Genomic DNA, 18,459 nt, shown 5'->3' with positions numbered 1-18,459 from the left:
AATGAAAAGGTAGAGCAGTTATAGATATACAAAAGGTTCATCATGACCTCATTGGCACAATTTTGTTTTGTTAGAAAAGTGTATTCTCTGTATATAAATATATAGTTGAGTAAACGTTGACATGGTCTAGAACTATATAGCTTATGTCAATGATGTGACTATTATATTGTCAACTTATATTTTACAAGATCTCAGATATATATCGTAAACATTCTGAGAATTTATATTATAGAGGCTTAAGTAAATGGTAAGTTTTAGATTATTATTTGTAGGGGCTAATTTTTGTGGATTTCATTTCAGAAATGTTAAAAAGATAGTACCATTTGGGTCTCATTTCAGAAATGTTTAAAAGATAGTACCCATTTGGGTCTCATTTCAGAAATGTTTAAAAGATAGTTCCCATTTGGGTCTGATTTCAGAAATGTTTAAAAGATAGTACTCATTTGGGTCTGATTTCAGAAATGTTAAAAAGATAGTACCATTTGGTTCTCATTTCAGAAATGTTTAAAAGATAGTACCCATTTGGGTCTCATTTCAGAAATGTTTAAAAGATAGTACCCATTTGGGTCTTATTTCAGAAATGTTTAAAAGATAGTACCCATTTGGTCTCATTTCAGAAATGTTTAAAAGATAGTACCATTTGGGTCTCATTTCAGAAATGTTTAAAAGATAGTACCCATTTGGGTCTCATTTCAGAAATGTTTAAAAGATAGTACCATTTGGGTCCTATTTAGACGTTCGGTCCTTGTTGAATATTGAACTTATAAAACTGCTTTCAATTATTAACCTATATCTAATTATCACTATATTATATTTTACAGATAAACAGCAATATTATCACTATTATTTGATTTACAGATGAACAATCAAGCATTAAACGGCAGTAATGATCACTAACACTATATTTTACAGATGAACAACGATACAGTAAACAACCATGCAGTAAACAACAATACAGTAAACAACCATGCAGTAAACAATCATGCAGTACAAAGCAATCATCATCCAGTGATAGAGATCACCAACTGTAAGGATGAAATAGTGCCATTGACAATAACACCAGGCAATTTTTTAATCACCCCTGCAGAAGATAATGATTATCAAAATGATACTGAGATACCAGATAGAGAACTGATAATTGTAGAACAGGAAAGACGTCTGTTGTATACCATCAGTGAAAATCCTCCATTCCACATGTGTATATTATTTGGGATTCAGGTTAGTTTTTCGTCAAACCACTAACTTTGGTAGAATTGCACTTTTTCATGAACGGGTATTCTGTTCAACAAAGTTTATTCCATTGTGGACTAATGGTAATAAGGAAAGAATGAACCATTTTTTTCCAAGGATAGCCTCTAAGGTTCACAAGGAACCTGGTGTGTGAACTGGTCCCTTGCCAAACATCTTTGTATTGATCCTTAACTGGATTATCAATTACTATTTTAAGCTAGGTCATTATAATAAGGGGGGAATATGACTTATTCAAGATCACCAGACGTCAGACACCATCACAAGAAGAAAACAAATTCTCATCCAAATTGCAGCAAAAAGCTTAAGTCTGAAAGCCATAAAAACTGCATTAGGTAGATACAAAGAAGCATCCAATATCAATGATAAGTTTTTGTTGTTTTTAGCATCTTCTTACATCGATTTCAAGTTCCATGTCTATATCATTACTTGTTGCCGAAGTGGTTTGTGCTAAAGATGATGATGTCATCAAGACCAAGATACTGAGTACAACCATGTTGATTTCTGGCATATCAACTTTTCTGATGTCAACATTTGGTGTTAGGTAAGAAAGTATTTGTATTTGGTGTTAATGAGAGAGTTGATCACTCTATCACAGCCACTTACTAGATAACCTGCAGGTCTAGGGTTCAAGCCCAGCACAAATGGATACATGTTCATTCTGCTCCTCATTGGTTGAGCTAAACTTTTCGATTTTTCAGATTAGTTTTCCTTCGTTTGAGGAGCTTACATATTCCCAACCCCTTGCATACTATGACTGAGTATATAAATGGCTGTGGTACCACATTATATAACATTATATATTATTATGGTATTATGATTTCAGGTTGCCAATATACCAGGGACCATGTATCCCCTATATAATACCATTGTTAGCTATGGCATCATTTAAAGGCATGGAATGTACCAACTATGCAAAAGGTGAGTCATAGTTTAGGTAATTTCCTGTTTTCTGTAATGTGTTTTGGTTTTATTAGGGTTAATTATCAAATTGCTATATTGGAACCTTCAAATGTTGGTACTAAAAGTACCTTTTCCAACATATATTTTTGTCCAAATTCTGTCTGCACCCTACATTCAAATTGTTGCTTAGATTGTTTGCAGTCACCTGTTAGTTTGTTGAAACAATATCATCATATTCTACTGTTCGTCTTGGAACAGTCTTTAGGATCTGTGGAATCTAACTTGGAAAATTCTAGAATATGTGTGATAAAAATGGTCCCTACAAATATTACCAATGTTGGGTGCAAACCTATTGAGAATATCTTGATTGAAAATGTGTAATTACATAATTTATGTGACTTGCAGTAAACTACTGGGTAATTAAATGGGAAATTAAATGTAATTTTATTTTGGTTTCGTGAGGACATAATTATGGTGTCTAGACCTTTTATGTAACATTTTTTTTTAAGATTCCAATTTAGATGTTATTAATGGTACTGCGGGTAATGCTACATTAACAGAAGATATTATTTATGATAAAATAGGGGCCGTGAGTTTCTCTTTCATGTATTTATATTTTTCATACTATAACAAAATATATACTGGGAACAATGTGAGCTGGCAATGTTGCATATGTAGGTTAAAAGTGGGTCAAATATATTGTGTCATTTAGTGTAGTTTTGAAATAACATTGTAATAAGAAGAAAGATAAGCTATTGGCGAACATTATGTTTATCAACCATTATAATATTAGAAAGGAAAGTACCAAAGAGTGTGATGCAAAAATTTACAAATTCCGAGTTTTCATGTAAAGAAAATCAGATTCAAACTGTAGATTTATTGCTTAGTGATTAGTCATTGAAATAATGGATTTCCATGTTAATAGAGCACAATTTCTGTGATCAGAACATCTTATCTTGCATAGTTTTTGTTATACAGTTATTTTTAGTAATGTGGTGAGATCATTAAAGCCCTTACATTTTTCTTAAATTACATAAATAACATATCTCATTTTCATTTCAAAAACTACTTTAATAGCAGAAACGGAGAGCAAAAATTGAGTCGAATATATTACTTGAGATCAAGTCATGAAGTCACTAGGATTCTAGTAGCCTATTACCTCCCCTTAATGCAAAAAAGTACAATGACATTTTCTTCAGCTTTCAGGTAGTCTCATTGCAGCAGGCATTCTGCACTTCCTCATTGGATTAACAGGATTAGTGGGTACTATAACACGATATCTCGGGCCAATTACTATAGCACCGGCCATGACATTGGTTGCCATGTCATTCTATACAATAGCTGTTAGTTTTTCAGAGAAACATTGGGGAGTAGCAGCTGTGTAAGTTAATTTTTAATTGAAACTAAAGCTAATTCAGGGCAACATCAGGTCAGGTTGTTGGTATTGTGTATTTATCATTAATTATTTATCACATCTTGATATGATTAATTATCATAAGTCAAATGTTTATATAGATATTTATCATATAATTTTCCCAAAAATTAAAAAAGAGATAAACAAAGAATTTAAATCCTCAATTGTTACAGACAGTTGGTTTCTAATCAACTGTGAATAAATGTAATATATATTTATACAGTAATAACTATATTTCACGGTATAAAATAAAGATATGATATATATGATAATTTGAAATCAATATGATATTTCATTTGTTTTGAATTCCAATGGATCATATTTTGTGTGAAGTTTGTGTGATATTGTTGTCGAGGGGGTAAAGCTTTAGCCAATAACAAAACTACACCATAAAGGTTCCATAGAATTTATTTAAATAACAATAAAAACCCTGAAAGTATATATAAATAACATGATTATAATACAATCTAGTAACATAATTATTTAAAGTAGAACATCTCTATTCTTAAATAAGATAAACATATATAACAAAATCCACGCTTACTACAAATTACCTACTGATCTCTATAGTATGAAGCATATAAATATAACTGGCAATTACACGTATGCAAATGGATATTAATATAAATTACTAAATAATATAAAACTAATAGAACTAATAACCTACCCTGAAAAGGGGTTTAAACTTAGTAAAGGTAAATTAGGTGAAGTACCTAAGTTAGGGGACAGGATCTGAAAAGGGAATGTACATGTATGGTTATATATATTGTGTATAATAGAATGCATATAAGGGAATATATTACTTGATACTTATAAATTTATTAAACAAACTTGACCAAATTTGCACAATTAAACATGGCTACCAAACTGGTATCCAAGGCAAACAAAGAAAACTATGAACTTGAAACACTAGGCTACATAAACTACAGTATATAACTTTAACATACCTGATGGTAAATTCCAGAAAGTCACAATAATATAGAAACTATATTACAAACATAAATCCAAATACTGGTGTATCTGTATTGAAGAAGTTTCAATACATAGAAAAATGACAGAAAAGTAACTAGCATCCTACACCTATGAAAATTAGAATCTCACTACAACAAAACCAGTTGCTAAAACTCAACATGAAAAGTAATTAAAAGAGTTCAGTGATTAAAGTAGAAGGTCTGAGATGAAGAATGCTCAGATAGAGAGAAATAGAAAAACCAGTGAAGTGTAACTTTAAATGTTAGTTAAATACTGTGCTGAATTAAAGGAGCTAAACCTGAATATTTACACTCTTCAACATTCTCCCCTCCTTCGGGAAAAGTTGTCCTCAACTTTCAAACTTTAAAACTATGAAAACATTGAAAAATACTTTTCCATACAAGTCATAAACTTGACTGAAACAAGGCAGAAATTACCACAGTACTATGGAAATCAAATAAAACATAGTTTTCCCAATAAAACCAAAATCCCACAAACTATATATATAAACTGAATACAGATTAAAACTACACTTATAACTGTGCTTGTACTAATGCACTGAAAACAAATCCGGAAATAACGATCTACACAGTTCCGGCAACATTGACAAAACAACTTGAAGCCTGTCAGGTGTTAATAACATAAAATTTGATGGTAAAAGAGATCTGGCTAACTCAGCTCGCATCTGATGGGTAGAAGTTACCTGTTGCTGGGACATAACATAGTCCGTAAAACGTGCTGGAGTTCGTCTGGATCTATCGGATCTCCTAGGAGGTCTTGCAGACGATTTATCAGAAACCTCTGACTCATCTGAAACATCTGGTGTTGCAACTGATGTTGTAGGCCTGTCAACATCATCCTGAGTTACCTCGTGGTCAGGTACAACAGTCAAATCTTCATTGATTACCGGGATATCCCTGGAGCTAGCTGTTGGTAAGTAGTTTACCAATTCCACCCTATACCCACGATCATCATCTTCATCGTCTCTCCCTCCAAATCTTCTTCAAGATGTTCCTGAGTTGTGTTGGTCTTTGTCCTTGTTCTTGGCTTGGGCTGCGGTCTTTTGACTCCTATATCATCTTCAATAGGCACCGAACTGATTGGTAGCAGATGGTTTCTATGAAGAGTACGCACCCTACCACTTCCATCTTCCTTTACCACATCATAAACTGGAATTCCTGTGTGCGGTTGACGTACTACCTTGTAACACTCTTCCTCCCATCTATCTGCTATTTTGTGTCGTCCCTCCTTGAAAGCTAACCTTCGAACTAAAACTCTATCACCTGTTTCAAGAATGTTGGTCCTGGCCCTCAGATTAAACTTACTTTTCTGTTTCTGGTGGTTCCTTGACACTTCATTAGCAGCTGTTTGATAAGCAAACTCAAGCCTCTCCTTCAAACTATCCACATAGGTGTTGTAACTCTTAATGTCCTCTTTACCTTTATTGACGAGTCCAAGTACAACATCAATGGGAAGTATGGGCTTCCGTCCAAACATGAGCTGAAAAGGAGAAAATCCTGTTGCCGAGTGGGTGGTACTGTTATAAGCGTGTACTAAAGGTGAAACACCTAACATGTTAAGTAACGTACGGTTAAATCGTTCGCACTGCCCGTTTCCCTGGGGACGGTATGATGTTGTCCTTGACTTAGTCATGCCAGTAACCTGACGCAATTCCTTAATCACCTTTCCCTCAAATTGCTGTCCTTGATCACTATGAAGTCCATGAGGGATGCCATAATGCACAATAAAGTGATCAAACAAGGCTTTAGCTATTGTTCTAGCTGTAGTATTCCTAACTGGAATAGCCTGTGTGTATCTTGTAAAGTGGTCTGTAAGTACCAAGATGTTATCATATCCACCCTTACTAGGTTCTACACACACATAATCCATACAGACTAGCTCAAGTGGACTGCTTGTCTTGATGTTCAACAATGGGCAAGTTGATGGTATAGCCTTTCTCCTCAAACACCTTAGACACTTTCTGATATACTCATCAATATCACTAGTCATCCTTGGCCAATAAAGGTCAGAGGGTTATTGTCGGTATAAGCAGTAAACTTTGAGTTAAACAAATACTGGTGGAATTTCTCACAGACTGCCCATTTGAGTGCCAAAAACTCAAGCTTATGAGTGGGGTAGTTCCTCTCTGACCTACATAGAGAGCGACTGGCATAGGAAATTACCCTCTCTTTACCATCAGTTTCCTGATAGAGAACAGCACCTAAACCGTCACCACTAGCATCAGTATGCAATATGAAAGGTTTTGTAAAATCAGCATATGCTAGTATAGGTGGACTAACCAGTGCTTCTTTCAACTTCAGAAAAGCCTGCTGCTGTTCCTCACCCCATTTCCACTTGGCTGATGTCTTGATATCCTTTACCTTTGGTCTCCTCTTCTTTGAAATTGGTCCTCCAATTAACAATTCATTTAAAGGCTTAGCAATGACAGAGAACTGATTGACGAAACGCCTATAGTACCCTACGAAACCAAGAAAACTTCTCAGCTCATCAGGGTTAGAAGGTTCAGGCCAAGATGATACCTTGTCAGTTTTCTTAGGATCCATCTTAACTCCTTCTGCTGACACTATATGACCTAAATAACAAACCTCCTTCTTAAAAAACTCACTTCTTAGGCGACAACTTTATCCCATGTTCTTTAAGTTTCTGGAACACTCTGTCTAGCCTCTCAACATGCTCTTCATATGTTTTACTGAAAATGATCAAGTCATCAATAAATATGGCACAGATCTTCCAGTTGAGGTCTCCTAAACAATCTTCCATTACCCATTGATATGTAGCAGGAGCATTGGTTAAACCAAACGGCATACGTTTATACTGATAAAACCCAAGAGGTCCTACTGTAAAAGCAGTTTTCGGTTTATCATCTTCATCAACACTAAGCTGGTAATAACCACTTTTCATATCAACCACGCTGAAATATTGACATCCCACTAAATTGTCGAGCAACTCCCCAATCCTTGGAAGCGCATACGCATCTTTCACAGTCTTGTTGTTCAGCATCCTGTAATCTACACACATACGGAGAGAGTTATCCTTCTTTCGAGCCAGAACAATCGGTGATGCGTAAGGACTGTAACTCCTCTCAATGATATCTCCATCCAGTAGATCTTCGAGATGGTGTTTTACTTCCTCATACATTGCTGGTGGTATTCGCCTATGAGGTTGCTTGAATGGTATGTCGTCGGTGAGCCTGATCTTATGCTTAACCAAACTAACACTTCCTATGTCCTTGTCATTCTTGGAAAAAACACACTGCCAATTCAACAACATGCAACTCACACAGTGCGGAGTGTGGAAAAATTCTGACTGGTGATAGGGAAAGGTTAGATACTCTAACAACAACTTGCGTATCCACACCTGGGTCTACCTCAATCAGAGTCGGAGTAACCTCCACACCAGCTGGGAGAGCTGAATCCTCCGACCTCTGAAAGAGAACCCTTTGCCTGCAATGCACGGACAAGTTGCTAATCCTACCAACCATACAGAGAGTCTTGTTGCTGTCTATTGTCATCGATTTGTTCCCACAGAATCTTACACACCCAACTTTACCAGACAACTGTCGTTCCTGTACCTGCATACAGCTGAAGGTAAATGACCAAACATCTGGTAAAGTGTCAGTGGGTAAACCACTCTGTGTAAACTATTCCTTCAGTGGTTTAAGAACATTAGTGCCAAGAAGTACTGGTGTTGTCTTGTTAAAAGGTGTATCAGGCACAACAAGAAATAAACAATCTAAATCAATGGATCCTAGACCAGGAACCTTAAGGTTAACTAGAATATAACCCAGATATGGCAAAATATCTCCACCTGCACCTTCAACTACCAGTATCTCTGTCAATGGAGTCAAACTACAAGATTCTGATTTCAGAAAATCTTCAAAGTAAGACTGTGATACAGTGGAAATGGTTGAAACTGTGTCTGACAACCCTGTAGTCATACAACCATTAATCTCCACAGCTGTGGTGTTACTGTGGCCTATCAACTTCTTTTCACTGGGACTGGGTATTAAACTGTAAACTAATTGTCCCTCATTAGTGACACTTGCTAGTTTAAATCCTTCTTAGGATTTCTACACCCAATAGCCACATGACCAACCTGACCACAACGAAAACAAGTAAATTGTTGTTTCTTCCAAGGAACTGGAGTAGAAGATTTGGGGGTAGATGTCTTGGGCACATTGGATTCCATTGCAAAAGATCCATTACCTGCCTTCATTTCCCTAACTTCTCTCTGAAGAGCACAGACTGTAGCAGACAAACTCTCTGAAGATTGACACTGTCCCTTCAACTGAGCCACATCACCCTTAAGTTCTTTAACAGTTCCGGTCAATGATGTTATTAAACTCTTAAGGTCATCATCCGACTGTTGGACCATCTTACTGTGTGTCTTCGTCAGCTTAGAATTTTTACTCTCACTTGTAACATCTCTTTCCAACTTTCTAACTTCTCTCAGGAGGTCATCAAAATCAGTCAACCTGTCAAATTTATGAGCGGAACGATCCTTCAATTCCTGACGAAGTCCACTCCAGGATTTGACTCTCAACTTCGATTCAAATGATTCTGAGTCCACTTCATTCTCCTGACGTGCCTTATCCAATATGTCTTCAATTCTACAAGCCCACTTAGACACTGTTTCATCCGCCTGTTGACTTGCTGAATAAAACTGTGACAATAGAGACTGGCCTTCCTCTACCTTACCGAACCTGCTCTCGAGCTTTTCTAACAGCATTCGAGTAGTTGCGGAATGACCAAGCCTCATTGCCACCCTTCCAGCCTCACCCTTTAGTGACCTAATCACTGCAGTCTTTATGGCTTCGGGTGCATACTGCTTGTCTTTCAAGAGACTCTTCACCTCGAATTGCCATAAATCAAAGTGAGTATCCTTACTAGTAGGATCGCCAGAGAAGTAAGAAATCCTGGGTGGTTGGGTGTAAGTCAATTTCATTTTAGGTGATGCTACAGGAGATGAGGGATCATGACTGAAATATGATTGCTCCTCTTTCCTTACAGAATGAATAGGACTTACATCCTCAGGTATAACACCCTGTGACTTTAAATACCCAAACATCCAATCATTCAACTGACCTGCATTCTGAGCCTTAGGTAACACACTCATCATACCCATTCTAGTGAAAGAATCAACGATCTGTTGCTGCTCCTCTGATAAGGGATCCAGTAAATCTTTACCTCCAGAAGCCATGATGGTATCAATACAACAATGACAACCACAGAATATAAACACAAAAATCAATCCGATTTACAAAAACACTGTAATACACACATAATAGGTTCACCCATATCACAAACACAAACCTCAAATATAAACAATATCAATTATATACTGAAAACCATTAGCACAAACACTAAAATGAATACAAATAAAAATCACAAACGCAATAACTGAAACACAAAATCAATCAAATAAACACCCACAATGCAGTATTGCAGAACACATAATCAATTACTCAACCACTCAATACAAGTACAAATACAACACTCACAGTGCAGAACACAAAATATACAATACAAATATATGAAACTCAATACAAGTACAAATACAAAAATATACCAACTTGGTGAAAACTACAATCAACTTGAATACCAAAACTCAAAACACATTCAGCTGAAAACACCATCAATTCAAAACACAAAACCCAAAATACAATCAACTCAAAACACAAAACACCATCAACTCAAAACACAAAACCCAAAATACAATCAACTCAAAATGACAATACAACTATAACCACCATCCACGTGCATAAATTTTGTTAGTAGCAATTGCAAATGAACACAGTGACAAGCAAAATAGAATAGAACAGAATACAGAGATAGACCAGAAATTCATAGACCAAAATCACAAATGAAAATAACAATATACCCCAATCAACTTCAATTCAAAAACTGAAAATCCAAAACCGAATAAATGTTGAACATACAATCACGAAATACAAACTACAAAAATTATCAAAGTCCAAATTCAAAATCCAAAATACCAAAAAATGAAAAGTCAAAGTTCACGTCAAGGTCGAAACATCAAAGTCAAAACTCTGAAGCCAAAACATAAAATCAAATCAAAGTCCACAATCCAATTACGAAACTCAAAGACGAAATTATAAGTGACATCGAAACCAAAAAAAAAAAATCCAGAAACACAATACAAAATTATGCGATGAAATTACAACTATTCCTAATCTTATTACTGAAAGAAATTTTATAATTAGTTACAAGTAATGTTGATGTAATGTTTGAGTGTAGTGTAATGAAATGCAAAGTGTAATGTTGGGGATAGGGGGGGGGAGAAAATGTCCTAATCCTAGTTATCTCAATAAATCTTAAAAATAATTAATTACCTTGAATGATCCATATTATAAATCACAAAAACACTTAATCACAAACTATAAAGTTAATGTTAATGTCACTGCTTCCAAAATTGCTTCCTCTTCATCTGTAACACGCGATTGAGCTCAGGCCTTGTCAAGATCGTACCGGTATTCATCCAAACTTTTCCACCAAGTCCCTTATCGGGCTCCAAATGTTGTCGAGGGGGTATAGCTTTAGCCAATAACAAAACTACACCATAAAGGTTCCATAGAATTTATTTAAATAACAATAAAAACCCTGAAAGTATATATAAATAACATGATTATAATACAATCTAGTAACATAATTATTTAAAGTAGAACATCTCTATTCTTAAATAAGATAAACATATATAACAAAATCCACGCTTACTACAAATTACCTACTGATCTCTATAGTATGAAGCATATAAATATAACTGGCAATTACACGTATGCAAATGGATATTAATATAAATTACTAAATAATATAAAACTAATAGAACTAATAACCTACCCTGAAAAGGGGTTTAAACTTAGTAAAGGTAAATTAGGTGAAGTACCTAAGTTAGGGGACAGGATCTGAAAAGGGAATGTAAATGTATGGTTATATATATTGTGTATAATAGAATGCATATAAGGGAATATATTACTTGATACTTATAAATTTATTAAACAAACTTGACCAAATTTGCACAATTAAACATGGCTGCCAAACTGGTATCCAAGGCAAACAAAGAAAACTATGAACTTGAAACACTAGGCTACATAAACTACAGTATATAACTTTAACATACCTGATGGTAAATTCCAGAAAGTCACAATAATATAGAAACTATATTACAAACATAAATCCAAATACTGGTGTATCTGTATTGAAGAAGTTTCAATACATAGAAAAATGACAGAAAAGTAACTAGCATCCTACACCTATGAAAATTAGAATCTCACTACAACAAAACCAGTTGCTAAAACTCAACATGAAAAGTAATTAAAAGAGTTCAGTGATTAAAGTAGAAGGTCTGAGATGAAGAATGCTCAGATAGAGAGAAATAGAAAAACCAGTGAAGTGTAACTTTAAATGTTAGTTAAATACTGTGCTGAATTAAAGGAGCTAAACCTGAATATTTACACTCTTCAACAATATTTTCCCCTTTCAATGTTCATAGCTATGTCAAGTTAGTATTTTTTTCTTAAAAGAGATTTTTCACTGGATACATATAGCGCCTAGGCAATAAATGTTCCTGCTTCTCAAAAATAATTTTGTTGTTTTTGTACCATTTCAGAACAACAATAACAGGCATAATATTAGCTCTATATTTAAATGGTAGAAATTCTCCGCTACCAGCCTATAATAAAAAGAGGGGGTTTCATATCAAGTGGTATCCTGTACATACAGTTTTCTCGGTAGGGACACAAAAAAACAATAATCTCTGATAATAATAACTAAATAATAACTGAATGAGACTTTATTTAAGAAAAAAGCAAGATGTTTAAATCATTTATTGCAAGTAAAGCTGTTGTCTAAGTCTAGTGAAAGATGCATCCATGACTTGCCCATATGAAATGAATATGCCATTCTTCCCTTCAGACTGATAGCAGACTAATATTCCCTTTATCAAAGTCTAATTACCTCCCTTGTGGCTTTAGACTTTAGACCAATATTAATTAATGAGAAGAAGATAACATCTGAACGGTGAGATGGTGGATTGATTTCAACAACTTGTGATTCTACTTTCCCAAGACGTTGGAATGTCTGATGTATTGATTCTCATTATTTTATCCCTATTTCTAGAAACTATGTTCAATAGTGTTAAAGACATTTTCACTTCTTTTTTTATTTCCTTTTGTTGGAATTATGATGTCATTAGCTTTGTAAACTAAATAGTGGTGATGGGTTTTAATCTTGTCTGTCTTGCAAAAGTCATTGATCTTTGATCTTATGTATAATTGTTATTTTAGATATTAATATCAATAGCAGTGGGCTGGATATTGAGTGCTATATTAACTGTAACAGGAGCTATGTCTGATGATGAAGAACATGGTCATCATTATGCCAGGACAGATAGCAGGAATGAAATAATATATAACAGTCCTTGGTTTTATTTGCCATATCCAGGTAAAAAATATATAAGTGATCAGGGTAGGGTTGAAGGAAGGACTGGTAGTTGCATCAGAATTTGCTCTCACCTTAAGCAGGATTTGAACCAATTACACTTGATAATCAGTCTTGTTACTGACTGGGGAGCCATGATGGCTCAGTGAGTTACACACTTGCTCGCTAACCTGAAGGTCCCGGGTGGAATCCCGGCATAGGACGGGATAATACCGTCAGATTTTTCAACCCAGTTCCCTCCTGTCACTGATGTAGGTAAGAGGGACTGACATTGAAAAAGCTTTTAGTTGTTTGGATGAGACAATGAACCAAGGCCCTGTGTGCTACAGACTCTGCACGTTAAAGATCAATCAACGGTTGGAAATAGAAAAAGAGCAGGCTGATGCCACTGTCCTGGTAAAATTACCCTCGTTGCACCCTGCATTGCCATTCATCATTAGCCCACATGATGCAGAAAAGTATTTTATTTCATTTTGTTACTGACTGACCTATTCCACTGCTACTGAAAGAAAATTTTACATAGGGAAGAACTGTCTTTCACTCAGTTCCTTTTTGAGGAGGTAATTGTTTAGCCTTACACTGGCAATGATTGAAAGCCGACACCAGAATCAGTAATGTTTGACTATGCATGGGTAATATGTACTAGGCTGGCTATTTAATCTGGTTGTAAATCAACATCTGTTGACATTTATTCATGGTTGAGCTCCTTTCTGTGTTAATAAGTCAGTAATTATGAACATGGCTATAAATATTAATTATTGTAAGCTCAAGGAAGTGATAAATTTGATGAAAGCTGATAAAACATATAAACCGAAAGAACTTACTAAAGTTGCCATTTTGTTTATCAGCCTCTGACAGCTTGAAAGCATCACAGAACAAAATTCAACTGTCACTCCTAGACTAACCTTGTTGAAGAAAGGAGAAGTCTGTTTTCCAGAGACTAATTTTCTTGTCTGTCCGTCTGTGTTTTATAAGCCCACATTATAATGTGGTCATATATATTGTCGTCGCCCCTGTCTGTCGAAGTCCATTTTATTACTGAGTCAAGGGCAGTAACTCATTTTACATAAGCATGCCAAAAATTTATTGATGAGATCTTAGACAAGTTCAAAGTTGACGATCTTTCGATAAACGGTTTTGATTTAATTCAGCGTGACTAAGGAAAAACGCGTCTAAATTTGTTTGTGAACACAATAGAGTCTACAGTTTTTATCTAATTTTAATGAAATTTGGTGTGATCATTTATATTCATGAGTTTAAGTTTGAAGATTTTTCGATGAACGTTTTTTTTTTAAGTTATTGCGCTTGATTTATGAAAAACGTCAAAAGAAAATATTAAACTTGGTATGGTAATCTGGATCAATGAAATTTAGTTCATCAACTTTCTTGACAAGCTGTCATTATGCTTTACCCACTGGCTCTACCAACAGTTCCTTTCATTTATTATAATATGGACACAACAATGAAAATTTTCGATGTCCGAAACAATTTTTTAAGACTGAAGTCCATGTGCTTATGTTGTCAGTACATATTTTTATATGTATAATATTTTTGATTACTGGTTTACATGGCAACACATCTTTATCTATTATAGGTCAATTTGGTGGAGTAAGTTTCAGTGTAGCAGCTTTCATAAGTTTCTTTGTGGGTACATTGATGTCTGTGGTGGACTCTATTGGTGATTATAATGCTACCTCACGTGTTTGTTGTGTTCCTCCACCACCACCCCATGCTGTAAATCGTGGTATATTTGTGGAAGGTGTCATGAGTTTATTTGCTGGTACTACTGGTGCTTGTCATGCCACAGTGTCATTTGGTGGAAACATTGGAGCTATTGGCGTTACCAAGGTGAATATATTTCAGAGTCTTATCCCCAAAAACATAAAGAAAAAATGCAGATTTGAACTAATACAGCAATATGATTTAATAACAAAGCTAAATTTAAAATCATTCATTTTTAGAAATTGACCAATCAAAACTAAAATCATCCTAAGTTAAGAAAAATTTGTCAATTTCTGGCAGCTGCATTTCAATTAATCTCAAGAAACTTGCCACCAATTGTGCAATTTTAATAAATATTTGACAGATTAACTGAAGTGGAACTGAAATTTTCTATTTCAGGTAGCCAGTCGAAGAACATTTCAAGTGCTGGCTTTACTTTATGTAATATTTGCTCTTGTATTAAAAGTCAGTGCTTTCTTTATAACAATCCCATATCCAGTACTTGGTGGGACATTGATACTGAGTTTTGGGATTTTTATTGGACTTATCTTATCAAATTTACAATTTGTTGATTTAAACTCCACACGAAATTTAGCCATTGTTGGTTTAGCTATATTGTTAGGACTTATGTTGCCATATTGGTCAGCACAGAATCAAAATGGAATCCAGACCGGTATGTATAATAATCTAATATTTTTATTCTATAACAAATTGAAATTTGTGAACAGCCTCTTTCTGTAATATAATTGATATAAGCTTGATCTCAAACCCAGTGTTTTATTTGGTCAAAGGATGCAAATGTCTGAATCATTTCTAGAATATTGCCCTGTATAAATCTTGTATATCTGTAAATTCCTCTACTCTTCTGGCCAATATTTTTTTTTTTTTTCGAATACAACCACTAAAACTGTTATTTGAGGATGAAAAGATTCCTCTATAGGAAAGATTTTAAAATAGTAAAATACACCCTTTAGACCAATGATCCTCTTAACCTCAGCTAATATTTTCTATTTCCTCCTTTTTTTCTCTTTATTTCTCACTGGGATCCCTGCATTACAAATGAATGAGTAATTCAAGAGAGGAAATGAAAAAGCTGTCCATTCTGTTCTGTAAAAGCAACGCTGCTTAGGAGTCATACAAAACAGATTATTTGATTGGTTGAATTATTTTAATCTTGTGTTCTATATAAGTAATGATTAAAAATAGAAGGAAAACAAAATTATTTTGAAGATATTGCAATGCCTGTTAAAAGAGAACAATTTTCATGATACTTTCAGGTAATGCCTATGTGGACAACGTTATATTAATGTTGATTTCTAACGGAGGTTTTATTGGTGGCTTTGTGGCATTTGTTCTGGATAATACTGTTCCTGGTAAGTCTAGGTGTGGCACCAGACAGGGTATGCTTACCCTTCTAGACACTTGGTACCACTTTTCATTATGAATTGCTTACTTGTTTATGGTTGAAAAGTTCATTGGCTGCTTTTAATGTTACACCAATATGTGGGTTTTATTTTGCAGATCGGTTCGTTTGTACTTGGTTTATTTATTTTAGGTTCAATTTGATACTGATTTGATAATAAAGGCTTTCAGTCAGTTGGAATTGTTATAAATGACACAACCTAGACTAGATATCTGTGCAAATTGATGGTATGCTTAGGGACATATGATTCATTGATAGGCCTACTCCTTCTATGGCATTTTTTTCAAAATTACAACTAAGTGTACCACCAATGGACACTCATTTCAAGAATAACCTGATACATAAATCATGTGAAATCATGTTGTTTTTTAATATCAGGGTCAGAAAGGATATGCTTGAAATGAATTTCAAGGAAATCATCTTAAATGTAAATAAATATTTCAATAATAAAGATCTTTTCACCATTGAATCAGTGCATACTTTCCCGTGTATGCTACAGGCTTGTATCGCATTAGCTATACCTACACTTAAAAGGAATTGTAAAGAGGTTTTCTTAACTTTTATGTGTATTTGGGACATTGATAGCATCATTCCAATTTTCATTCCGACGTCTGTGGTTCTTTCAATTCCACTAAAACTAACGCGTTTTATGATGTCACTAGGGGGGAACTTCATATATATTAAATGGTAGCTTCCGGTATCTCCCCTCTAGTAACGTTGTATAATTCTTTAGTTTTAGTGGAATTGCAAGAACCATAGATGTCAGAATGAAAGTTGGAATGGTGCAAACTGATGCTACCAGTGTCGCCGATACACATAAAAAGATTAAAAAACCTCTTTACAATCTCTTTAAGATAAATTTATATTATATCATTAATATGTTTCAGGTACATTAAAAGAAAGAGGTTTACTGGTAGCAAAAGAACATGAATTAGATGCAACTATTTTTGAAGAAGGTTTTGAAGTTTATGAATTACCATGGATTCCAAATTGCATAAAAAATTCTAGAATCTATAAATATGTTCCAATTTTTTCAAAAAGAAAAGAAGGATGACGTAATAAATATTTGATTATAAAATTTGTTATTTTTAATGGATATCATGGTGCCCTATGAACTAACTCAGAAATCAGCTGAGCTGTGATATTCTAAAAATAGAAAACAAGTCTGACATGAGTAGGACAAAACACTCATGTGATAAGCAAACCACTTCTATGACATCATGGTCGATTTCTCCCATTAGATAAAAGCAAATAGCTGCTATAGCATTTTACCATATAGAAACGATAGCTTGCCAGGCAAGGTAACATACGCCCACTGGCAGCTGACAGAAATGATTAAACAGTCTTTAGTGACTACAGGGTTGCACAATATAGCTAATAGAGTAAAACGTCAGGTCAGACACGATATTTCGGTGAAATATTATCCGATCATCGCGAAAATCGATAGGGATCATCTTCATAATGACATTGACATACAAAATAAAAATCAAAAGAATCTGTAAAGAATTGTAGAGTGAGCACGAGTTGCACAATATAGCTAATAGAGTAAAACGTCAGGTCAGACACGATATTTCGGTGAAAAATTATCCGATCATCACGAAAATCAATAGGGATCATCTTCATAATGACATTGACACACAAAATAAAAATCAAAAGAATCTGTAAAAAATTGTAGCCTGTAGAGTGAGAACGAGTTGCACAATATAGCTAATAGAGAAAAACGTCAAGTCAGACACGATATTTTGGTGAAAAATTATCCGATCATCACGAAAATCAATAGGGATCATCTTCATAATGACATTGACACACAAAATAAAAATCAAAAGAATCTGTAAAAAATTGTAGCCTGTAGAGTGAGCAAGAATTGCACAATATAGCTAATAGAGTAAAATGTCAAGTCAGACACGATATTTCGGTGAAAAATTATCCGATCATCACGAAAATCAATAGGGATCATCTTCATAATGACATTGACACACAAAATAAAAATCAAAAGAATCCATAAAGAACTGTAGCCTGTAGAGTGAGCACTAGCCAAATGTGAACCGACGGACCGACGGGGTGATTACAATATACGCCCATCTTACGTCTGGGCGTATAAAAAGGACTGTAAGACATAAATTGATCTAAACGAAGTTGCTTTCTCAGATTTAATGAAAATACAGCCTTAGCCAATGGCTATAATGTCTTCAGTATTGAGTCAATCTAAAGCATTGAATTATTGTTTTATATCCTGGGTGTAAACAGTGTATTGAAATGATGGTTTTTTTTATTACATCAAGGTACATTTTGATATATTG

General features: G+C 34.6%; 1 protein-coding gene across 1 annotated transcript; it reads left to right on the top strand.

Moving 5' to 3' along the window:
* Positions 1 to 244: 244 nt before the first annotated feature.
* On the top strand, positions 245 to 17,213 carry LOTGIDRAFT_153464 (hypothetical protein; the record flags this gene model as incomplete). Its single annotated transcript, XM_009057349.1, has 12 exons — positions 245 to 247; positions 913 to 1,218; positions 1,635 to 1,792; positions 2,075 to 2,169; positions 2,661 to 2,740; positions 3,351 to 3,532; positions 12,185 to 12,305; positions 12,861 to 13,017; positions 14,609 to 14,862; positions 15,136 to 15,409; positions 16,014 to 16,109; positions 17,047 to 17,213. 12 exons carry the CDS (start codon positions 245 to 247, stop codon positions 17,211 to 17,213), a joined length of 1,893 nt encoding a protein of 630 aa, XP_009055597.1.
* Between the last annotated feature and the right edge of the window lie 1,246 nt (positions 17,214 to 18,459).

The sequence above is a fragment of the Lottia gigantea genome, assembly GCF_000327385.1.
Source record: "Lottia gigantea unplaced genomic scaffold LOTGIsca_3, whole genome shotgun sequence".
NCBI classification, from domain to species: domain Eukaryota; kingdom Metazoa; phylum Mollusca; class Gastropoda; family Lottiidae; genus Lottia; species Lottia gigantea.
Note: the sequence above shows the minus strand (reverse complement) of the source record. Positions and strands in the feature narration are given on the sequence as shown.